At 54.2% G+C, this 24226-nt stretch overlaps 1 protein-coding gene across 4 annotated transcripts in view; it reads left to right on the top strand.

Annotated features, from left to right (window-relative positions):
- FAM222A (family with sequence similarity 222 member A) overlaps positions 1–5070 on the top strand; it is a 107712-nt gene extending 102642 nt beyond the window's left edge. For all 4 annotated transcript variants that reach the window (XM_073312860.2, XM_073312859.2, XM_073312861.2 and 1 more), the window contains one exon: positions 1938–5070. In XM_073312860.2, coding sequence (XP_073168961.1) covers positions 1938–3181 — 1244 coding nt within the window. In that variant the 3' untranslated portion in view covers positions 3182–5070. The remainder of the gene's footprint in view (positions 1–1937) is intronic.
- The last annotated feature ends 19156 nt before the right edge of the window (positions 5071–24226 follow it).

A 24226-nucleotide genomic window follows, 5' to 3' on the forward strand; every position in this document is an offset into this window, starting at 1 on the left:
CCTATTTGCCCCATGACTAGCTTAATGGCTGTAATCTTGTCTTCCCCAGCTGTATGGCCCTAGCCCAAGTGGATGGCAGATAACAGATACCCGATCAAATTGCAGCTTTGCCTTTTTAACTTACTTTGAAAATGTCCATTTTTCCATTTGGATTCATCTCTTCCGTGCTGGGAAGGAGAACGGAGGAGCTGCTGGCTCTGGGGGCTGCATAGTGCCTGGCCGGGCTGATTCTGGGTCCCCAGGCCGTCCCCCTGCTGTGGGGGGGAGGGGATTTCTGCACACTCTCATGCTCTGCACCTGCATTTCTGGGCTGGCAGGACCGAAGCCCAGCTCGGGATGGCTCCATGACCAAGGCATCGCCCCTGGGCGGGAACTGGGCACATGAATCTGCTCTCGCAGCTCCTGCCTGAGTGATCCATGCTGTAGAGATGCTGTTGGGGGAAGCTACTGGTGCAGGAGGGTCTCTGGGGTATGTGGGTGGGGAGAAGGGGGGTGAGACATTGGGGGACATTTGGGGGGGCAGGTGAGTGTATATAAAGGGTGGGATTGTGGGGAATGACATGGGGCTGTTAAAGTATGAACGCGTGTGTCTGTGTGGCGAGGAGTCTGCGCTGTGTGCGAGGATTCGTGTGTGTGTGTCAGGAAGTGTAGGTGTGGCTGTTGGTGTGTGCGTGCCTGGGCAACGGTTACTGTGCACACATGGCAGAGGGGATGTGTGAGCACGCACATGGTGGGGTGTGTGTGTTTGACAGTGTGTGCACCTTGTGGGGGCAGTTCGTGTGTGCGCATCTATGTGGCGGGAGTGCGCATTGCGGGGGGCTAGGGGTGCATGTGGAGGGGTGTCATGCATGTGGCGGGGGGGGAGTTGTGCGTGCCGATGTGGCCGGGTGTGTGTCCACACGTTGTGGGGGGGAGGTTGTGTGGGGGCGTGTATGTGATGGTGCGTGCATGCACGTGGCGGGGGCGTGCGCGGAGAGGCGAGGGCTCTCTCTGAGGTGCCCTGGGCTCAGTGCTGATGCTCCCTCGAGCAGCTTGGACAGATTGGGTGCCCCGGAAATTATTCTGTGCTCCCCATTCCGGACGGTGCAGAGTGAGCAGTTCCCATGGCAGCAGCGGCGCGGTCGAACTCCAGTCCTGAGCGTGAGCCTGGCTGGCTCCCGGGCCTGGTGCAGGGGCTGGGCACGGTCTGGCAGCTCCTCCGGATTTCATTCGTAATGCCGTGCTCTGTAAAGGAGTAACAGCGCCGTACTTCTCATAACGTACTCTGCGGGGATCCGGCAGCCGCGCCAGGCCAGCCGCATTAAACGGGTGACGTGCCGCTCACCCGTGCACCAGGAGTGTGGTAAACGGGGTGGGTGGCTGCTCTCCAGCCGCGCTTGTTGGCGTGACGGGGAGAAACTGCAGGGGGCTGGATGGTCCAGCCGGTGCCAGCAGCCGACACTTACAAGGTGTGGGGAGGAGGCTAGCTGGCTGTTGGGGCAGGCTGCATTGCCAACAGTTGTGCCCGTAGGAGGCTGGCATGGCGTTTTGCCATGGGTACCGATGGCCCCGTCAGTGTCAGCAGGATGCCGAAATGAAGGATTCCCTTGTAAGTACTTCTGCGTGCTCTCTAGCTCCCAAACCGTTTTCCAAACAGCAATTAACGAGGCACCTCGCAGCCCTTGTGAGACCTGGCGGCAGGTCCTCGTTTCACCGGGGGCTCGCTGATAGGAGGGGTGACTTGCCCAGGGAGCCAACATTAGGAGCAGGATGAGTCTGAGCGTCTGGTCCCTGGCTCTAACCACTAGTCGTGCCCTGTCCCTGAGCTGGGAATGGAACCCAGGAGTTGGAGCTGCCAGGGCCTTGTGCCAGCCATTGCTGCCGGGGCCTCTCGCCACATGCATTTTAGTGCCGTTCCTGGCCGAGTCTAATGCTCTGCCCTCGTTTGTGTCTCGCAGGTGAAACGGCGGCCTCCATGCATTCCCCACGCTACCCCAGCCCAGCTGAACTGGACGCCTATGCACAGAAAGTCGCCAACAACCCCCTAACGATCAAGATCTTTCCCACCAACATCAGGGTCCCCCAGCACAAGCACCTTAACCGGACGGTCAATGGGTACGACACGACAGGGCAGCGCTATAGTCCCTACCCTGTGCATTCCAGCGGCTACCAGGGCCTCCTGGCCATCGTAAAGGCCTCCAGCAAAAGCATCGTGAAGAACTCGGAGGGCAAGCGGACTAAGATGTCTCCAGCGCAGGTGGCCATTGCCCCCTACCCAGTGTCAAGCACTTTAGCGCCAGGCCTCTCGTGCGCCGGGCACTTGAATTATCACAGTACTCAGAAGCAGCTTGATGCTCCGGTCCCCCCAAACGTGACCGTAGCTACGTCCGTCATCCCGCTCGCAGGCCGGAACCTGACCCTGCAGCAGTCCAACTTGCCCTCTATCCAGAGCATCATCTACCAGATCAATCAGCAGTGCCAGGCCCAGGGCTCCCAGCAGGCCTGCCAAGGGGTAGTGGTGACCAACCCCAGCCCCGCCAAGCATGGCGCGGCCAGTGGCTTCGCTAGCATGGCGACGGCGGGTGCTGCCGTGGCCTATGCCGGTGCCGTCCTGCCCGACTGCCGCAAAGGGGCAGAACTCGCCATAAGCTCCAACCCGGCCATGACCGTCGGCCCCAAGGCCGGCCTCTACCCGGATGGCATGGATTACCTTCTCTGGCAGCAGAAACAGCAGCAGCTCCGAATGTACAGCGGGGGCAGCGGAGGGGGGGGCGCCGTCAGCAAGTCCCCGGAGACATGTGCGGGGGTCTCACGCCCCTACACCCTGGCGGGCGCGGTGGAGAAGGTCAGCTCCTCCCCTTTGAACTGTGTGGGCATGCATGGCAACTTCTCGGTGGGCCAGTATTTTGCCCCCCCTTGGAACAGCATCTTGGTCACCCCCAACAGCGACTGTTACAACCCCCAGGAGCTCGCCAACGGGCACCGCGAGCTCGGAGTGCCCCCCTCCGATGGCCTGTCCAGCAAAACGCTCTGCAATACCTCCATCCTTAGCAGCAGCCTCCAGTCGCTGGAGTATCTCATCAACGACATCCACCCGCCGTGCATCAAAGAGCAGATGCTGGGCAAGGGCTACGAGACAGTGTCTGTGCCAAGACTCCTGGACCATCAACACGCCCACATTCGCCTGCCCGTCTACAGATAAGAGCCTGACGCTGCTTTCCAAACAAAGGGCCACGGTGGGAACTTGACTGGTACCCGTTCTCCTCTCCGGTACCGCCAGGGTCTGTGGCGAAACAAAGCGAGGGCTGGGGAGGGAGGGGTTGGTTAACGAAAGGGGCTGGGGGCCCCAAAGACGCTGGAATTAATTGGGGTCGTTGAACTGGATACACCTGAAACCCGCTGGAAGCCACGGACGAAGGACTGCTTGTTTCTAGAGCTCTGAAATGGTCGTTTCATTTCCACGAATGTGAACAGGGAATCGCCACAAGTTGCTGCTATCCAGGGAGAGACGGTTTCGCTCTGTGCGCGTGTGTGTGTGCGTGTGTGCGAGTGCGAGTCTGTGTGCGTGCGCCAGGCGGATCTGCATGTGGGAGACCCCCCAATTCTGTCCTGCGCTGAGTCCCCAGGAAAGTCTGACGTAAAAGAAGAGCTCCAATCCCCGAGAATTCTATGCCATTGCAGCTTGGTCATGACCAGAAAGAGCTAATGCCTAATTTCTAGTTTAAGTCCATAACTTGCACTGCTTTGAGTAAAGCTAATAATTGGGGACAGTCTGGAGGCTATTTAAGAAAAAGAAAAACACTTGAAAACTTGAACAGATTTTTTTTTTTTAGTTAAATATACTGTACATTTATGTGTTGGCTGCTACAGAGTCTCTTCCTCCGCTCCCTCCCCCGCCCGCCCCCATTGCTTGGGCCTAGTCTGTTACTTTCATTAAACCATACGTTTTTGATGCTTTCTCAGTGGAAAGGTTTTATTGCCCAGTTGCCCACGCGGTGGGGGGGAGAGCCGCATTAAGCTAAGGAGCCAGGGACCTGGGTGAGCAAAAAGGGCACGAAGTTAAGGATATTTTACCCTCCTCGTTGTTCTTGCGGTTTTCCAAGTGTTTCCCTCGCCCCCGTGGTAACAAGAGAGTCTGAGAGGGCAGAAGCAAAATGTGACTTACCTCGGACCGATCCGAGCCAGGGCCCCTGTTCTAATTTGTAAAAGAATCCACACCCGCTTAACAAACCCACCCTCACCCCATCCCCAAATACAAGAGCTTGTGATCTCCCTCCATCGCTCTCAAAGCAGCTAAGCAGTCACGAATCCGCCTGGGCACAAATGTAAAGCTAGCTGAGCACCCACAAGCAATTTCTTCTTTATTATCAGGAGATGAATGGGGAGCCATTATGGTGTCTTCAGGCTCTGTGCAGTCTGCTCAGAGGAATGGTCTGTCCCGTCCCCCCCACCCCCCATCCTCACCCCACCCTCTGCCCAGGTCCCATCACAGGAACATTCTGAATTCTAAGATTTCCAAGGTTGTGGTTTTTTTGGTTTGGTTTTTTTTTTTTTTTTTTTTTTTTTTTTTACTGTCAATTATACCTTTGTTCTGTTGTAGAGGCAACTTGCAGGTGAAGAGAAGTAGAATCACATTTAATGCATCTAGCCATTGTACCAGGTTGTAATTTGCATACTTTTTCTTTTTTAAACAGTTCAAAAATGTTCATTATGGTCTGTTATTCAGTATGTGTAATTATGTGTTTAATAGATTTATTCATTTTTAAAAAAGCGGTTCTACATTACAGAAAATACAAAGTTTTTTGATGTTTAAAGGAAAAAAAAAAACCCCACCCCAACGAAACCCAATGTGATTGTGCTCAGAAAAGAGGTACTGTATCCTTAAAAGGCCTGTTCAAGCACTAAGTGCATTTACAAATCTCTGAGAATGTTTTTTTATACTAAAATTGACCATTATATTCTACTGTGAGAAGTGCTGTCTGCACTATATTGTTTTAAAAATGAGAGAAAACGGAAAAAAAAACAAAACAAAACCCACAAGCTGTGTGTCCGAATGTTGTTTTCCCAAAGTAAAACCAGGATATCATCGGCTGTGTGCTCTGGATTTTGTTCGCTGGCTGCGGCTTCTCCTGGATCATGTCAGCCCATCTGCAGGGGTGGGGGCAGGAATGGCGAAGGCGGAGAGCGTCAACGAAGGTTCCCGGGCACCCACCCCACTGCGTGCTCAGGATTTTGGCACTTGCGGCAAGTAAGACAAGGAATTTCCTGACTCTTGGCGGGGGCGGGCATGAGAACAATCTGCAGCCAGCAGGGTGGGTCTTGGGCAGCGTGAAACTAGCCTTTTACTGATTATTACCTGACCCTTCAGCCTTGACCGGACGGTTGCATTGGGTCCAGTTACTGCCCAGCTGTGTCCTAACCAGCTGATAACACTGTTTGGTTAGGCCTGTGCTGACCGGCCTCATGCCTAAGGGAGTCATACTGAGTCTGGGTCTTTCCAAAGTTAGGACAACTGGCTGGAACTGTAGGGATGTCAGCTCCCAGGTCCATTCGCATATTCCCTCTGGCGCGTTGTCTGTTTGGTGACCTGCTTCCCCTCCCAGTGCCAGTGAGTGTTTGGACTGTTATATCTTTAATTCACACCCCGCTCCATTCCCCTCTCACAGGGCAGCATGTGCGTTACTGACAGGACTTTACACAATGCAAGAACATAGAAAGACAGGCTCCTGGGCCACTATGCTTAGGGCCAATTCTCCTGTTGGGTCAGCAGAATCAATCCCTCCCTTTGTGCATGTCTGTGCCCCTAAAAGATGGAAGGTACCTGCTCCTGCCGTCCGCTCCCCCAGCTTTAAGCAGAGCAGGTGCTCGCTCTCGATTTTCTGTATTGGAATTTTCAGGCCAAGATGTATCTTGCTCATAACCGCCGTCACCCTGCAGAATTCCAAATTAGATGCAGTGCCACCTGGATAACTATCAATCATTTTGACTTGCCCTAGGAATTCCCCTGGAACCGAGACATAAAAACTGTCACAGCCAGGATGGTGGTGCTGGGAACTGCGGCTTTTAGAAGAAAAGGCAAAGAGAAACAAAGAGAAGGGGCAAGGAGGTGCCAGGATACATGGCCTGTTGTCATTCGCCTGCGTCTCAAGTGGTGGGTTGCAGGCTTAGCTGGAGGAGCTGAACAGGCTGGTGGCTGGGGGTTTTCAGCTATGGGACAGAGCCAGGTTAAGAGAGCTTGTCCTTGGTGCTGCCCAGGCACCAGGGTGGGAGAACAGTGCCCACTGCAGCTTGTCCTTGGGACGTATTCGCTCTGGGCTGTCCCCACAAAGGGAAGCACTGCATTGTACCCTTTCGTGGGTGTGGAGGCGATGGTCCAAGAGGTCTTTTCTATGTAGGCTGCTCAGATTTTTAGGGTGCTTGGGCACCAAAGAAATGTCTGTAAATAAATGTCTAATGCTGGTGAGCCATTAGTTCAGCCTCGGTTCCAGCATCTGTGTCTCACCCAAACCAGTGCATTAAACCAAACCGGGATACACCCCCCACGCTCACATACGTATATTGCACTTAATGTTTTTACCACCGCTTGCTGCCAGACACCTGGCTCTCTTGCAAAGCACGTGCGCCTAGCAAGATGCTGAAACATGGCACTCTCTGAGCCCAGCTAACAGGGGCAGTGTGGAAGGGAGAGCTGTGCTGGACAGCTCAGACTACGGGGGAGGGAGGGAAGAAGGGAGCACAACCTGGACTATGGTTTATCAAAAACAAATCGCTCTCCCGGAGGCTTGGATTTCTTGCGCAAGTTCTGTGGCCAAAGCTGCCTTTGGCTTCCCCAGCAGCGTGCCTGGGTTGTTGGAGCTGATGGGGTGGGGACGGGTTTGGCAAAGGCGGGTTAGGGTGAACACAGCCTGAGCAGTGAGGTTTGCAGGCCCCTGTGCGGCTCCTGGCATGTGGTTAATGGGGGGAATGGCTGGGAGGGCGGGGACCAGCTGCGTGGGCTAGTCTGAAATGGAAATCTCCCTGGGGTTCTGTTCAAGGCCCCTGCATGGCATCTAGCTGCAGAGGCAGCCGGGCTGGGGCAATCCTCGCTTGCCCTGCAGACCTCAACTGGCTCCATGGGGGCCCTGGGCCCTGACAAGGCTCTGAAGGCTACAAACTGTCCTGCCCAGCGTGCCATGTGCTCTCCCCACCCTGCCCTGGAGCAGTAGTATATTCAAACTGCCCCAGCTGAGAAATCAGCCCTGCGTTTTTCCTCCCCTTTTCCAGGCAAAGCCCCCTGGTTTTCCCGTCTCAGGGGAATATTCTCACCTCTTTAGGGGGCTGTGGGGGGCAAGGGGCTTTGTGTGAAAGGAAGGCAGGCTCCACTCTATTTGTGAATCCACTGTCTCTGCTAACTCCACTCAGTTCCACCTACGGTGACCCTCTCCACTCTGGCAGCGGCAGCAGATTCCTGGCCCAAACAATGAGCCGCTTGCATTAGGATAATAGTATTAAATTCCAAATAGATTTCAACTCCGGGCTGCTATCACTCAGCCCCTTGTGTCCCTCAGCTGTGGAGACAGTGCGACATATGGTGTTCCATTATCTGAGCCTACGGCCTAGCAAAAAGGCTTTAATGCTTAAACAAACAGGGAGGCGGCCTTCGAAGGCTCTGCGTGTTCACTTGAGGATAGCATTTGATCACAAATCTGAAAGGAATTTTGTTTTCACTTGCTCACCCCGCAGTGCTCAGCACCGCAGAAAGAGGTGGCTTTGTTCTTCCTGTCGCCCAATAACGGGAAAGAAATAGCCTAATAACAATGCTGATTGTGCCAAATGGTTGGATGTTTATGCATTGAGCCCGGCTCCCATTCAAGGGCAAAAATTCAGCACGGAGGCCTAGGAAGGATTTGTTTGTAATTCTGCACAATACACAGAGGAAATCCTGGAAAAATATGGGTTGGTTCCATATTTCACATCTTGTTACTGCTATTTTGTTAACCAAATGAGATTTGGCCTAGCGGAGAGGGGGCTTAGCAAACAGGGCTGCTGTGTATTTGAGGATACAGTTCGGTCGGGGAGGGGGAGCTGTGTTTTCATCGCAGAGCATGAGATAATTTCCAGCGCCGTGAGCTCAGCCCTTGTGACTCCAGTGCTGCCTTCGCTTGATCTAGGGGAAAATGGTTCTTGCCTGAGCCCTACTTTGCATTTTGCCAAACTGCCTCCATTTGTTTCTCCCTGGCGCATGCGGCAGGGAGGAGGGAGCCTCAGGACACACGGTTTGATTCCCTCTGCTGGTGGAAAGCTGCTTCTAAAACCAACTAATAACAACCCCCCTGGCCTAGCAGGTTCCTCGAAAGCAGCTGGGTGTAACCTGGGAGGAGAGCAGCAGCAAGGAGCTGAGCAGGAGTTTAAATCACATCTGCCCAACCACAGATGCAATAACCAGTAACGGGTGGACTATTGCAGTGCTCAGCCTGGTCCTAGTGCTCTTGAGAGCATTGAATGCTGTCGCCTTTCAATAGCTGCGTGCATGGGGGGGTTCGGAAGCTTCCCCCAGATTCCAGGGCTGTTTGCAGTGAGGTTTGATGGCCCCAGCCAGCGGCCACCTGGGACGGACTGAGAGCAGGAGACCTGCCGAAGCCGCCTGGGGACGGACAATGGAAATAAGACCCTGGCCTCAGGGAACCTCCAGCTTCCTCTCATGGGCTGGGGGCAAGCTCCTGTCAAACCAGGAAGCACCTGAGAAGGCATCCAAGGCCTCCCTTGCTTAGCGAGGCCTCTGGCTGTTTGGAATAGCGCCCCCAGACCCCTATGGGTCCCTGCCCGCAGCACCAGCCAGCTGCTCTCCCAGGGCTGCCCATTCTTGTCTTGATATCAGCGTTTCAAGGGCATCCTGGAGAGCGGCTAATCCTTGAGGGGCGGAGGCAGCAGGCCGGATTCGTTCCTCTCTCCAGCACTGCTGGGGGGCATCAGGAGATCGGCTTCTTCCTATCGGCTTCCATCTGCTGATTTTGACTGGCAAAACGCTCCCATCCCGCTGCACCCAGGGGACGCTGTGATGCTGAGGAGCTTCCTGCCCGCCACGTAAGCCAGTCACGCTGCAGTCCTTTGCCCTGTGGCGTTTGCTGATCTCCCTGGCCCCAGTTCTAGCCTGGCTGTACATAAGAACGGCCACACTGGGTCAGACCAAAGGTCCATCTAGCCCGGTATCCTGTCTTCCCACAGTGGCCAAGGCCAGGTGCCCCAGAAGGAATGAACAGAACAGGGAATCATTGCGTGATCCATTCCCTGTCGTCCATGCCCAGCATCTGGCAAACAGAGGTGAGGGACACTCAGCATGATGTTTCATCCCTGCCCAATCCTCTAGCAAAGGAAATCAGCAGGACTACTCACATGAGTAAAGTTACACAGGTATGTCAGCCTCGACAGGGTTTGCAGCCTCCCAGCATTCGAGAAAGTTGATCTAGCTTTTGCCTCTCAGGGTTACATGATCAGCGGCAAATGTGATCTATGTATGAAGCATGCATAGATGATGAATGCATTTCTGTAACACACTCATCAGAGCTGGATGGAAAGCAGAACAGCGGAGAGCAACGCGCTTGTGTTCCAGTCTGGTATTGATTTATTCAGAACACGTGGAGAGCGATATTGCACCACAGTTCTGCTTTGCTGGTTTGTCTCAAGGAAACCTCTCTGTGTTTGATTCCAGCCGCTGACGAACTGGAATTCACACGCTCCTAAACCAGCAAACACCCACCCCCTCCCTCCTGAAACGCCCCAGCCGAGTTAGATCCGGGGTGGCTGGGTTCCTGGCGGCCAGTGAGTACAGCAGGTTGGGAAAAAGCTGATCAGTTTCAGTTCAGTCAAATGAAATTAAAAAATTGCACGAGCCTTTTAAGAATATGGCTCTTTCTGCCATGTCAAACGTTAATAGCCCGCGAGGCCAGTGTCACGTGCTCGCTTTCTCTTTGGGTAGCGCCAGGTAATTGAATTAGTCTAACAGGAGCTAGTGGGGGTAGCTGTGACGTGATCATAGCGGAAATACTGCTGCTGTGAGACCCAATCCTGTACCGGAATCAATTCAGCCTTCTCTGTGCTAGGGACTTTTTGCAAGAAGTCTCCCGCTGTTTCTAGCACCCGTTCACCTCCATTAGTGACCCCAGGAGTTGCAGCTTAGACAGGCTGCTCTTGTGTCCTCTCACCCTCCTCTGAGCAGGTCTAATCAATCCAGTGCTTAAAACAGCAGCTGCAGCCTGCCCACACTGGGACCCATGACATCGCTTAGCCTGGTGGAGCTCAATAACTGTTGTAGAGGAGGCTCTGTGGAATGCATTGATAACTGAGCACGTTCAGTATCGTGCTGGATCCAGGTTCCAGTGATGAGCACAGCACAGGGATTTAGTGCTGAGATAAATCCACCCATTTGCATTAATTTCCCACCTTGAGTTTGTTTTTAAAAGCCTGTTTCCTGTCTTATTGTAGGGGTTGGGTTTGGTTGTTTTTAAGGAAGCTCCAAGAACTCCAGAGCCTGATTATTTTTTGTTTTCACTGAAATTGCTGCAGCCTTTGCACTAACTCTTCTCAAACCTTCCTACAATTCCTTCTTCCCATTTGACTGCTCTTATCTCGGAGTCTGAAATACGTGCATCTCTGCTGCTGCCGTTGTTGTAAACGGGTCTGAAGCAGAGCAGCCCTTTGCGTGTTGTCAGTCTTGATGTTGTGTAGCTCTTTAATTTAGCCTTCCATAATTGTTCGACTTGTAACAAATAACGATAATAAAGTGACCCCCTCTCTCAGGCCACGTCTACGCTTACGAGCTTCCAGGGGCACTGCTGCGTCGATAGGACGCTCGTGGAGCCGCGCTGTGCCGACGGGAGACCGCTCTGCTGTCAACATAATAAAGCAAGCTCACCGAGAGGTGGGAGAGCGTCTCCCAGCGACACAGCACTGTGCACACGCTCTCTTATGCCGGCAAAGCTTTTGTCACTCAGAAGTGTGGAAAAACCACCCTCCTGCGTGACATACGTTTTGCTGACATAAGTGCTAGTGTAGCCAAGGCCTGAGTCTGCATCTTTGCATCTGTCTCTTTCCTTTCACCCAGACAAGAGGCTGTTCTGAGTTGTATCACCTGTGTCCCTTTGACACTCCCAGAGAACTTTCCATCAGAGCATCTCTAGACACTTCACTCAGAAGTTCCCCAGTTAAAACCCTCAAAGGGAAACCGTGAAATCAGAATCCTACGTAGAAAAATATTCTTTGCCTGTGTTGTTAACCCTTTGCACAATCGATGCTATTTGATTGCATTTCCCCTTCGACTGGTCAGTTTCGTTATAGAACCGTAGCATCTAGCCACCCCAGTCATGGATCAGGACCCCAGCTTGCTAGGCGCAGTGTGTAAACGTAGAACAATGGCCTGGCCTCAGGCACTAATGCCAGGTTTCCAGCAGTGTGGGGAGATAGTCAAATGATGAAAGAGGTGCCTTGTCTGCCCCTTTTGCAGGCACTCTGATGTCTCCCGGTTGCCTGAAGGGATTGGAGAACGTTCCTTCCAGAATGGTAAACCAGTGACATTTGTCTTATTTGTTCCCTTACCATAACTGCGAACATGTTTCTCCTGATATTTATTGCATGCTAGGAGGGGAGCTCTCTGTCACATGCAGTGTAACTAGCAGGACAGCCAATCAAGGGAACAAAGAGAAATTGGGACACAGAGGTTAATGCTACTTGGGGAAAGGGACTGAAATTGCCTGCCTGGCACGTTAAAATTAAACTGTCGGCAGGAAAATCTTTGCTTAGATCTTTGCTATTAAAAAATGCCACGTTAAAAGAAATGTGACGATGCAGCACATTCGTGCCTTCGAAAGGGACTCTGGAAAGTTGTGCCTGTTCTGTTAAAGCGTGTGAGAGAGCGCGAGCGTGTGAGAGAGAGCGTGAGTGTGAGAGCGAGCACTCTGGCTGCTGGAATAGGGTTGTTGGCTTGGAGCTGAACATCTCACACCCTGGTGACATGGGTTTCCACGGCAATGCCATTTGTGTGCCTGGCCGGATACCGTTGGCACAGTGGAGCAATCGTTCTCCTTTCAGGGCATATTGCTTTTATCCTGCTGCCTGATCCGCGTCACTAGAACGATGCTGAAATGAACATGGCTCAGCCTTACGAGCATGTTGCTGCCTACGGAGAGGGAAATGGGAATCTCTCAGCCTGTGGACAGATTAAAACCTAAGGGTGTACAATACAGCCTGGGCCATGATTTACCACACACCAGAGTGAGCAAATCTCACCTTCCCTCTGCTAAAGGGACTGACTGGTCCGCTCAGGGAAGTAAGGAGCACACGCTATAGTGAGAGAGATTTTGGTTTCATTTTATATGCTTCATTTTCCTCTTGATGAATTATGTGAGATGTGCCGGGGACTGGGGAGAATGGTTTTCACACAATGCAGAGCACATAGGTGTCGTCACACCTCTTTTGGCCTCCTGGGTGAGTTACTTGCTGTTCAGTAGAGACGACGCACTGTCATGAAACCAAATGTCCCCCGCTTCCCAGAGAGTGATTCAGATTTTAACCAAAAGAAAAAAAAAAAGATTTGCATTATGCAAGTAATGCAACTGTGCATTGGAGAGCCAGGCTTCTCTGGAACCAGCTCCCTGCCCCAACACACCACATGGTGGGTGGGTTGTGCTTGCAAAGCATGCAGTTAACATGGACCCATTTCACACTGTGCTATGTTCAAGTGCATTAGAGAATGTTTTGTACTTGCCAGGAGAGGCCATGTGAAGCAGTTAGTCCCCAACACACTGGTGCACGCTAGCATTTACACGCCTTTTATCCAAATAAAAGTGTCATGGAGAGAAGCCCCAGGTGAGCCTCAGACCCCAGAGTCCTGCTCCTAGTTCTTCCCTGCTCAAACCACTAGATTAGGTCCCCATATTTTAAAAAAAGTAAACACACCATGTAGTGAGCACCAGGAGAATCTCACTGTTTCAGATTAGTAATAGAGGTCACTCAACATGTGCCAAAAGGTTACAAATATTCTTATCAAAACTGAAATGAGCGATCAGGCTTTATCTCCTGCCCAGCAAGCTTTAGGCTGCCTGATCTCCCAAGCATGGCTGGAATGGACAGAAAACAATTTTCTACAAGTCCTCTGAAATATTATTGCCAGGTGACACCTGATTTACTGTTAATCTCGTAAGAACAGCATCTGACCCTGGTTGCCTCTTTCCTTTTCTTGGGTCTCATTTCTGAAGGACATAGCAGGGAGAGGTGGATGTGGGAGTAATGAATACAATTGAAAGAGGCAAATTGGTGATCCATGTATGATAAAGCTATCCACTGACCCCATAAATCAAGCCGGGCCTATATTTCATTCCTCAGAGACAGAACTGAGGGACTTAAGAAACCAGAGCCTTCCCAGCTTCTCTCAACCCTGATGACTCAGGAGAGTGCACCATGTCCCCAGAGAAATCGAAGACCAGTGCTGCAATCCAGCAGCTTCTGTGAGTTGGACCAAATGGGCGACGTTGCATCAAGTGCTTGATTATCGGTGATTCAAGGTGGCCGGGCAGCGCGCACTGACCTCTGGGTAGGATCCAGCCTGGTGAGAGCTCAGTGAGACACATCAACTGAAGTTTAGACAAGTGAGCAGGGAGACAATCTTGGCCACTGATTGGGTGAGACCTGCCAGAGGTGAAAATCTACCTCCCACCAGTGCTAAAACCTGGAGTTAATTTCTCTGGCAAAAATGCCCTTGGACTTGCCTGCAGGACAATATGAATGAGAGGGTCCAAGCTGCTGAATTTGAGACAATACTGTGAGTGTTCGGATAGCATGGCGATGGGCTCCAAGGACCCGGAGAGAGGAGTGAGTAGTGAACAGTGTCAGAGCAAAGAACACAGGAGCTAACCTCTGCTCCCATTACCAGTGGGCATTGCTTAGAGATTGCCCCACACCTGCGCATTGCCTCTCAAATACTCGGCTCCCCAGGAGCAGGGGAGAGGCTGCAGTCGGGGCTCATCTGCTCATTGGCAAAGCCAAGAGATGGACTTGGAAGAAACTCTGGAGAGGAGGCTGTTTCTCTGCTCTGGTTGGCCTCCTGCACCCTGGCAGAGGAGACGCAGAAGGAAGCAGGAATGGATGGCAGCAGCGCTGCTGTGACGGTTCTCACTGATGCAGGGGGAGCAGCTGTATTGCTGAGACTCTGTGATTTGGTGCCTCTCCACGTCCGACAGAAGGCCCTGAAGAAAGGTGGGGGTGCAGGCAGCCAGGGCAGAGTTGCTGCAGGAAGGTGAGGGTGCAGGTGTGTAAGGGGGGCTGGCATTTGATGGTGTAATGATGGCAGTGTAATGCTATGCACAGCTTGGGGAAGGCAGCTAGGCTGGATGGAGTCGAGCAGGGAGGGGGAAGCTAGACTGGGCTACTTTACCTGTGTTTATAGTCCCTGTTACTTGGTTCCCCCGGGCCAGTGCTGGGCTGGGCTGGGCTCTGGAACCACCAGCCCGGAGGGGTTAGATCACATGACTGGGGGGAGCCAGGCACTGGGTTTCCGGATCTTGGGACCAGTGGCGCTTTCTTTGAAAGAGTGAAACCATTTCAGCACCTCCCCCTGAGCCCTGGGGGCCAGCCCCAGGCCAAGCTCAGTGACCAGCCACGGGCTGAACTCAGGGCGAGATCGGAGGCTCCAAAGGCCTGAGCCGTGGCCTGGCGGAAAGGCCCCCATTTACTCAGCTGGCATGGGATCAGCCCCCAGGGCTTCATTATGCGGGCTTGGTTTGTAACGAGCCCTTTGAGAAGGGCTGCCACGACCCCTTCCCGAGACGCCATCTGCACGAGATGGGCAGCAGCAGCCTCTGGAGACGCTAGCAGAGGAGAGGCCCAGTCAGGCGTGGGGAGCCATACCCGAGGGAAGTGTACCAGTGCCCGGCAGACACGGGCCCACTAGGAAAGCGCGTGCTGGGCCGCCCAGCCTGAATTCCCTCGCTGCGCTCCATCCCCTCCAGATTTCCGTGGGGCGACTCGGTGCTGGAACAGGGCCGGGAGCGAGCAGGGTTCCCTCGGCCACCAGCTCTGCCACAATAGGTGCCGCTCTGAACAAAGGTCTCCCAGCCGGGCCCGTTCCTCACACCACCCCTCATTCCGGGATTAGCCTTCCACTGCCCTGCCTGTGACACTCCTGCGACGACCACTCAGCTAGAGAGACTCCTTTCCCTCCGCGGGGCAGCTGTGCTGCTTGAGCCCCCCCTCCCAGACCCCCAGGAGGCTCCAGGTGCATTCACCGGCTTCCTCAGTGGGCAAATCTCCACTGGCATGGACAGCTGGTAAAGCACCATGGGGCGCTGGCTCCTAAGGCCTGTCAGGGGAGCAGCTTGTGAGGCAGGAAAGCTGGGTGCTGCCAGCTTCCCATGCTGGCTGGAGGATGCGGTTGTCGTCCCCCAGTCTCCTGACCCCTTGTTTGCCTGCAGGATGAGAAGAAATGTCGGCCTGCTCGGACCTGGCCTTGGCAGCGCCCGACGCTTTGTTTCTTTTCTCCCTGGAGTTCTGCTCCTCTTCCACCACCCTGGCCGTTAATGAGCCGTATTAAACCACAGCGGCTGACGGGGAGCAGCCGGCCCAGCAAAATGGATAGCAGCCACTGCCCTTCATGGGGATTAGAGCAGCGAGCGTGCAGAGAGATCCAGCCTCCGTTCTGTTAAAGGGAAGTGGAGGAGCCAGGCACTGTGCCGGTGAAAGGAACCAAGGCTAGAACAGTGGAGTCTTCAGCTGATCTGGGCAACTTCTCATTTGAAAATTCTCCTGGCAAAGCAAGCCAAACTGCGAACCCAGCTCTACATGCTGCTAGCAGGACTCAGGTTTGAGTCACGTGGGAATCAGTAATGCGACCTGCCTATCTAGGTGACTGCTTTGAACCGAACGTGGGTCAGTCTCCAGGGCGCTCGGTCCAGCCCCTCACGTCAATAGTAAATTCACATCGAATGGGCTAGAGCCGCAACTGGTGTGAATCAGTGTTACCCCATTGACTCCAGTACAGTTACGCCTGATTGACACCAGCTGGGGATCTGGCCCTTTTGACTCCAACGACCAGTTTGCACCACCTCAGGGTTTCCCTCATTGACACCAGGGGAGCTATGGATGATATACTCCTGCTGGGATCCTGTCTCCTAGGCAGCCTGGGCTGGTGCAAGGACCAGGCTTTGCTGCAGAACTACGGCCTGATGGTCTCATTCCTCACCAGCATCCAGCTGGAGCGCAGCTTCTCAGTGGTGCATGCAGGATTCGCATGAATGACAGGTCGTAGCGATCGCAATGCGATTTATTGGCATACATGGGCACTAAAGCCCTTTCTGGCTGCCCTGCGGAGAAATTTTCATTAGGCTTTCATTTGATCTCTAAGGCCAAACATGAAGAGAATGAAGCTTCCTCCCTCGGAGAATGGAAATCCCCTGTGCGTGGGAAGAAGACCTGGATTCCAGTGGCTCAGTTCAGATCGCAGGGGAACTCCACTGCATGGTGTCATCTTTGACTGGGGATGTGAGCCAGTTATCCCGTGTTGCAGTGTTACTCCAGCCCAGTCCAATTTTCCAGTCCCTGCTTTGTATGTGCTGGCGTTAAATAGCTGCACGGTCTCAGCATGGTTCAGCTTTTAGACTAAAGGGTGTTAGTAACACGGGGGAGGAGACAACTTAAGAATATAGGAGTCTTCAAAACAATGTCCCTTGAGATGGTTCTTGGGCAGGCTCTCTCCCAGCAGGGTTCTGACAAGAGTGCATGTGTGCACACCCGCATATCCACACGCTCTGGGTCTCTATCCCCAGCTTCGTGTGTCCCCCTTTCCACCCAATCCACAGAGGCTAGTATGGATCCATTACAAGCCCTAGTTACCGAGCCTGCTCTTCAGCTTAAGCTGTAGAGATTGTTTCCCGCTGTAGATGTTGCAATTGCAATCACTGATGGCAGCTGTACCCTTATAGCCTGTGTTGTCATTTCCACCTGTGCAGATGCAAATGGCTACCCATGTCCACGGCAATGGAGAATCCGCCTGTCTCCCCAGAACACAAACTTTCCCTTCCTCAGCAGCTCGCTGTTGCCTGGCACCTGGTCACTGCCTGACAGACAGCTCCAGCTTCGTGCCATTTCTAAATACTTCACATATTTCAAGTTGACAAGGCAGAAGGACAATGAAATCAAACTGCACTTGTGGCCACGGAGTGTCCGATCTTGTTTGCGGGTATGTAAATCTCTGGCTCTCTTCCCCTTGGTGCTAACGGCGGGTGCTGTTCTTAGTGGCTGGGCTGACGCGATGCCGTCCGGCTCAGAGATGCCTGCGTGGAAGGCTCTCGAAGAACCGCTTACGTTATTCTGTCCTGAACTAACCACACGGGCCTCTCGCAATCTGTCCAGCTGCCACGTGGGCAGGAAAAGGACCATGTGATTTCTGGAGCTCTCGTTGGAAGCCTGCGCGCTAAAGGGAGAACGCGAGGCCACAAGGCAGGTAAGAGTGAGAGGAAGACACGCATGAGAGTCTTTCGTTCAGCCGGCAGAGAGATGATATCCATGCATCTCCCCAGCCTGGCCGCTGCAGGGGAGCATATGGTTGCAGAAGAGCAAGGAAGCCCCATCCCACTTCGCGTCGGCACCGTGCTGTCTGAGCGTTAGAGAAAGAGCATGGGAGGATGGTGAGTACTAACCTCCTTTCACAGATGGGAAAACTGAAACCCAGGGAGGTTAAGCAACTTCACCAAGGCACAGTGGACAGTGTCAGAGCCAGGAGAAGAGCCCAGGGGTTCCTGGCTCCCAGCCCCCTGCTAAAACACTGTGCAGGGAGGTGCATTCCCTGCCCATCCATAGTGATAGCATGCCCAGTGCAGAGTGGTGAGGAGAGGTTGGCAGCGCATGTTGCTGACCCTGGATCCCAGGAGGTGTCTACACCAGCCTTTTGTCCCTCACACCCCCTCCCACTGCTGGTGCAGCCCTGTTGTGACAGCAGCGGGGAGAGCACTAGTGTAGACAGGGCACCAGCAAGCACCGTTTTCTGAAGACCTGCTCTGGGCGCGGGGTAGGGCACCAGTAGCTGCCTGGGTCCTGTCTGTGCTGTTGCTACCCCAGGTGGAGTTGCACCGAGGCTGGAGGATTTTAGAGGGCGAAGGCTAGCACCAACCCAGGCTAGGAGTTTGAGCCCCAGGAGCCTGGCACTTCGCGGACTGGGAAGGAATGAGGTTAGCCCCTGGAGCTGCTCTCTCACTCCCACTCACTGCCCACTCCAGGGGACATTCTTCCCAGCTCTTCAATTTCCCATTTTCTCCAGCCCCTCCAGGAAATCTGCAACCCAGCCGGGGTTGACAGATCTCAGGCCTCCAGCTGCTCAGGATCCTGCCTGCCAGACTGGGGAGATGTGCTCACAGAATCTCTCTGCAGTGTGCTCCTGCCCCTCGTTGGAGCAGATCCTGGGGAAAGCAAATGTTGGCTTCCTTTGTCACTTTTCTGGAAAGCTCTGTCATTCTGAATGGCCGTGCAGGCCCCATCCCGCTCTCCTGATCTCCGCCGCTTGGCAGCAGACAGAAAAGGCTGCATCTCTGTTTGGTCTCTCTCCGGCTGTGCTCTCCGAAGGGGTGTCAGTTACAGGAAGTGGGATCAGCGGCTGCTCTCAGAAACACGGCACCATACACCGATCTGGACACCAGCTGCTCCGTGTTCAGAGGGCAGCCTCAGCGCGGGAGGAGTTGCTTTGAGTCCAATACAGACTGAGCTTTATCTGCTGTCGCTGCGAACTGGCTCTGAGGGCACCTTGGTTACCCTGCCCATTCCCAGATGTTACCAGCGTCCATGACCACGGTGACTGGTCCAGGTCGGAGCACGCTAGGCGGGCACTCTCCAGAGCAGTTTTGTTTCTGGGATTATGGTTTTTTAATGCTGAGCACTCTCCGATAGGCACTTGGGACAGAGAGAGCAGGGAAGGAGGGAAAAGCAGTGAAAGAAGAAGAGCCAGTAAATTATTTGAAGGGAACTTGCTGATCAAAAGCTGGCCTGATAATTAGCACATTTTCACGGTACTTATGAAGGGTGGTTTTTTTTTTTTTTTTTTAGTATTATGCAAAGCATTAATCAAAGATTGTACATTAATAACCAGCCTGTATACACACTGTATCTCATCTGCTTAATGATCCACATGGATCATATGCAAAGGGGCTGGCCATGCTCCGTTTCCTCTCCACTACAAACTGACTGAGGTCAGGGCATTTTGTCGTGTGAACGAGCACACACGTGTGGCACTGCCCACAACTTCTGCTAAGGAACCTGGCCTGGTTTCCACCCTGCCGTACGCCCGGGCCTTGCCTACTGACTTCCCGGGAGTCAGACCTGCTTTGGCCGGGGCTGACTTTGGACACCCAGTTCCAAACTGATCACAGCTTGAAGTGTCCTGACCAGGACTTTGGAGAGACCAGGCCCCAGGGAATCCACCCCAGGATGTACAGAGCCCCATGTATCGGGGAGCAGGACTGGGGCGCTGTTGGCGCTGTGTGAATGCCCACGCAGCACAGACCTGATCAATAGGGCTGGTGGCGAAGTGCCGCGTGATGGAGGTTCAGAGTGCCTCGCTGGACGGAGCTCCTTGGAACTGGGACCCAACGTGGCGGAGTGATGTGGGATGAAAGAGACCGGTTCCCCTGCCATGTTCCAAAGAGCGAGGGACACCCGCACTGCATCCTCGCACACAAGGACTGTCAACCACTCGTGTGATTTCCTGCTAGCCAGGAAGCACAGGGCAGCTACGACCCAGTCAGCACAGAAAGCCTTGCAAGCGCCAGCAGGAAGACATGCGCTTCGTGTTCCTAAAGCGAGGTGCTGGGTGAGCTTTGTCCTGCGGCGTTGGGTCTGGTGACAGCAGAGCCAGCATGCAGGGAGCAAGCCAGGAGCGAGCGGAAAAGCTACACCCTGTTTAGACTCCAGCAGGGAAAGGGGTCAGAATGGGGCTCGACTTTGGCACTGTGCTGGCCTCAGCAGCAGCTTTCAGGGGCCTGCAGGACATGGAGAGACCCTGGGGTTCTCCCTGCCTCGTTAGCTAAATGCAGCCCACTGACGACATGTCTAGGTTCTCTTCCTGTCTCTGCCACTTGCTGGCTCTGTGGCCTTGAACAAGTCAGTTACCTTCTCTGTGCCTCAGTTTCCCCATCTCTGAAAAGGGGATCATTACACTTCCCCACCTTTGAGATAGAGGGGTGGCGATAACTGTGCTGGGGAAGCTGTTCTGCTTGGCTACCTACCTTCCACTGACCCTCCCTGCGTAAGGTCCCCGATGGAGCAGCTGGCTCCCCGTGCTGCAGGGTGCCGGGGCTGCTCTGTCTGACGCTGCCCTGCATAATCTCTGTGCACAGAGAGGATTGAAAGAAGACAAAAAAAATTGACTTTCAGTCAAAAGAGAGATCTGAGCTCCTCCTGAGCCAGCCTGGACACTGCAGCAAGCACCACGGCGAGGCAGATCTATCTGTATGAACAGGCTGCGTTGACTGCAGACTTTCACCTCCACCAAAGAGTCCCTAAATTCTACATCCCTGCGTCCTGGCGTTTCATTCCTTGAGTGGGGTCCTTCTCCCCGCTGGAGCAGACTTTGCAGCGAGCCACTCTCTGCAGAGAGGAATCCCTTTGGCCAGGATTGGAGGATGATTACAATTAATATTGCTAGCTTGCATCTGGCATCTGCATAGCGCCATTCATCCCAAAGGATTACAGGGTGCTTTCCATAGAGCAATCATGTCACCCACCACTGAAATGCAGCCATCTATGGAGTGGAGCATGGCAGCTCTCCTAGAGCTTAGGGGTAGGAAAGCTCCCATTCCCGTCTCCCAGCAGCTAGCACTGGATTTTCTCTAGTCTCCTCTAGGGCTTCATCCAGTTTCAGTAGAGAGAGGCGTGAACCAACCCCCTTCTGTCCCCCCAACTTCGGCTAAGTTTCTATCTAGATGCAGACCCATGTGGGTCTAGATGCTGTTGCAGCCAGCCATCCTCTAAAGCCTGGCTCTGACCCCAGACCTGAGCTCTGCAGCTTGGGCCTGTCGCGAGCTGTAAATCTCCCATGTGATGCAGCTGCTGCTCTTTCCTTTGGGAGGATGAGATTAACGCAGCTTTCGCTGGCAGGTGGTGACTGTGGTGTCCCCCTGGCCAGCCCCAGGGCTTGGTTTCTGGAAGGGGAGGAGGAGGAGGTGATCTGGATTGGGAGGGCAAAGCTCCGGCTTCAGAGGAAACAGCGGTGAAGAGAGAGAGGGTTGAAGAGAAATGCGAGTAGCTCTTGAAGATGTGTGGGGTGAAGACTTCAGGCTCCCCGTTCGAAAGTGGCTGTGATGGGGAAGGTCTCTACCTGGTGTTGCCGTTGCTGCTGGCTCTAGGGGATGGAGGGATCGCTTGATGCTTTGCGCACCAACCCAGAGCTTTCTGCTCGTCCCCACTAAGAGTCTTTCGAGTCTCTGCTACCCTTTTGCAAATATTTCCTTCAGGGAACTGAGGGCTTGTGCCAAGTTCTGGGCGCTGGACTGCTCTGCTCAGCCACAGGATGGAGAGGAGCCATGTAAGCTCTGGAGGACGCCCCCTGAAGATACGAATTCCTCCTTCTCCTACCCCATCCTCTCCTTGGCCTTTCTGCTGCAGGGCCCGCCGGCAAGGGGTTGCGTTGGTGGCGCTGGGCCTTCCAGACACAGACACCTATCTGCTTCCAACTCCTTTCACAAGGGATCGGCATGACTTTGGGTGGCTAGTGTCCCTGGCAGAATTAGAACCAGTGGAGACACAGAGCTGTCTGCTGTCCTCTTCTCCTCCCCAGGAAGCCACCAAGCACCTGGCTGCCATGGCACAGATGGGTTAGCGAGCGGAAAGATGTCCCTGTAAAAAGCTGCTCCCCAGCTGCAGTCACCGGACGCTGGTGCCCGAGATGCTACGATTTCCACCCCTCCTCGAAGGGGAAGCGAATGCGGCCTCTCAGCGCTAGAGTGTGGCCAGTGGCATCTCACGGGGGCCATGTTGTGGGGGAAGGTGGGTTATATACCTACAAGGATTGATTTGCTTTTATGGGGGCCTGGGCCTTCCCCCTGGAAGCCATCCCCCTGGAAGCCTCGGCTGCCCTAGTGACAGCATCACGGAGCGGCTGGGGCGTGGGGCTCGGGTGTGTTGCTCTTTCGCCGGTTCAGACTGAAACAGGCACTGCCTGGCTGGCGGGATTGAGGATCACATGGCCTATGCATCCGCCACTGTCTCTGGCTCCCAGCCTTTGCCCGGGTGATTGATTTCCATGGAGCCGAGCGCTGCCTGGCCGCTCTCTAACCGCGCAACCTGCCCAGGAATGCCCGTGGCGGAGCTGGCTTGGAGCAGGATGGCGTGGCTGGCGCGGGCATGCGGTTATGGGGGGATCTGGTTAGCAGCACAGGAGTGGCCAGCCTGGGGCAGAGCCAAGGCCTGTCTAGGGGTCCCCCTGTGACATGCTCGCATGCTTCGCTCGGCATCAAGCTCAGGGAGCTGGTCCATAAGCCACAGGGCGCTCAACCCACTGCTTGGCTTCCTTCCACGCCCGGAAATCTGATTAGTGGCGTTCGAGGGGTTAGTAGCAGGAGGGCTAAAAACAGGCAGCCCGTCCTGACACCTGTGGACCCCAGCGCAGTCGCTGTCCTACATTACAGCCTGCAGGCGGCAAGGTGTCGGCCCCAGCTAACGCGCAGGGATTACCAGCTTCGCTTGAGCCCAGCAAAGCCGCTTACCTCCCCGAGGAGGTGGAGACAGAAGGGCAGGTGCCCTTCGCGCTGTAATACCCTGAAACCCAGCTCCAGCTGCAGAGAGAAACCGAAGCCGCTTGGCTTGTGCCAACCCTTGTGACTATTGGGAGGGCTGGGTGTTTATATTGACATCAGGGCAAAGCCATTAGGCTCTGACTCCCCATGCCAAGTGACCAGGAGGAGTTTACTGAGCCTCAGAAAGGGCTTCCCCTGGCCCAGAAACCATTCCCACCGCCTCTCGTGCTCTGCCTGGGCCCCCCGCAGGCTGCCACTTTGGTTTGCTTCAGATGAGAAGATGGGTCCAGCAACCAGAGGGGGGCGGGAAGCAGCTCCAAACTCTGTTCCATCTGGGCCATTATGGGGATTTGTGTATCTACTGTGTGGGTTTTAAATAGATCTGTAATGTGTGTGTGGGGGGGCGGGGGTGAGATAAAATGCAGGTGTGTGTGTATTTTCTATTAACCCCCCCCCCCCCGCTCTCAAATTGGCACACACCAAGGGTGAAGTAGCCTGGGGCCCCTTAACTCTGCCCCTTGCATCGCTATGACTCAGTGCACAGGGAACGTCTCAGTGCTGGGAGCCTTGACTCTCTAGGCAATACCTGTGCTTACTCAGCATCTCTCAGCACCGTGTGCAGGGAGCCCTGGAAAGGCTCTCATCCGGCCAGCACCCAAGCAGCCAGTGCGGCACGGCAGACCACAGTACGGAACAGCGCCGCCCACGTGGCCTGTGCAGGGGCTGAGATGCTCAGCCGGCTGCCAGGGAATTGTGCTCATGCCCCATGAGCCCCCAGGATGCCCTGATTTGTGCAATGCCCTGCGACTAGCTCTCGGTGGCTGGCGCAGGTATTTCGGCAGGCAGAGGCTGATGGCTCGGCCACACTGGTATCAGGAGCCTGGAGAAAAGGAATCAGTGTTTGCCATTTGGGGAGTCATGTGGAGGTTTCTAAGAGGGTCTTACAAACATGAGACAGAGCAGGGGCTCTGGGAGCTGACCAAGCCATCCCACTGGGGCACCCATGGGGCACATTTTTGCCCCTTTCAGCCAGCTGAGCTTCCTCGGAAGGTCTTGGCGTCCCCTTTGGGTGCCAATCTTTGGAAACAAAGCTGTGTGTCCAGAATAGGAGGCCAGTTTTTCAGTCTCCATCTCGGCAGCGCCTGTCCTGCGGGGTCCTGAGCTCTGACGCGGCTCCGTCTGTGCAAACCGGCATCGGTTTCGACTCCTTGCACAACAATCTCTGGGGTCAAGTCCGAGAGGAGTCAAAGTAGAGCCAGAGATGTGGGCCGGGGCTGGGGTAGTAATTGGGATGGAATAGGTGGGCGAAAGGCATTAACAGAACCCTGTCACTGTCCATCGTTAAACAGTGTTACCCAAGGTCTAGGGTGTGGCTTGCAGAGACCGCAGCCTGCTTTGTACCACGGCAAACACCCCATTAAAAGCCCTTTTAATCTTTTATTAAACACAGAAAAGAAGGGGGAATGGTGAAAGCATTTGAAATGTCAGGTATTAAATACACC

This window comes from Lepidochelys kempii, chromosome 15 (genome assembly GCF_965140285.1).
Source record: "Lepidochelys kempii isolate rLepKem1 chromosome 15, rLepKem1.hap1, whole genome shotgun sequence".
NCBI classification, from domain to species: domain Eukaryota; kingdom Metazoa; phylum Chordata; order Testudines; family Cheloniidae; genus Lepidochelys; species Lepidochelys kempii.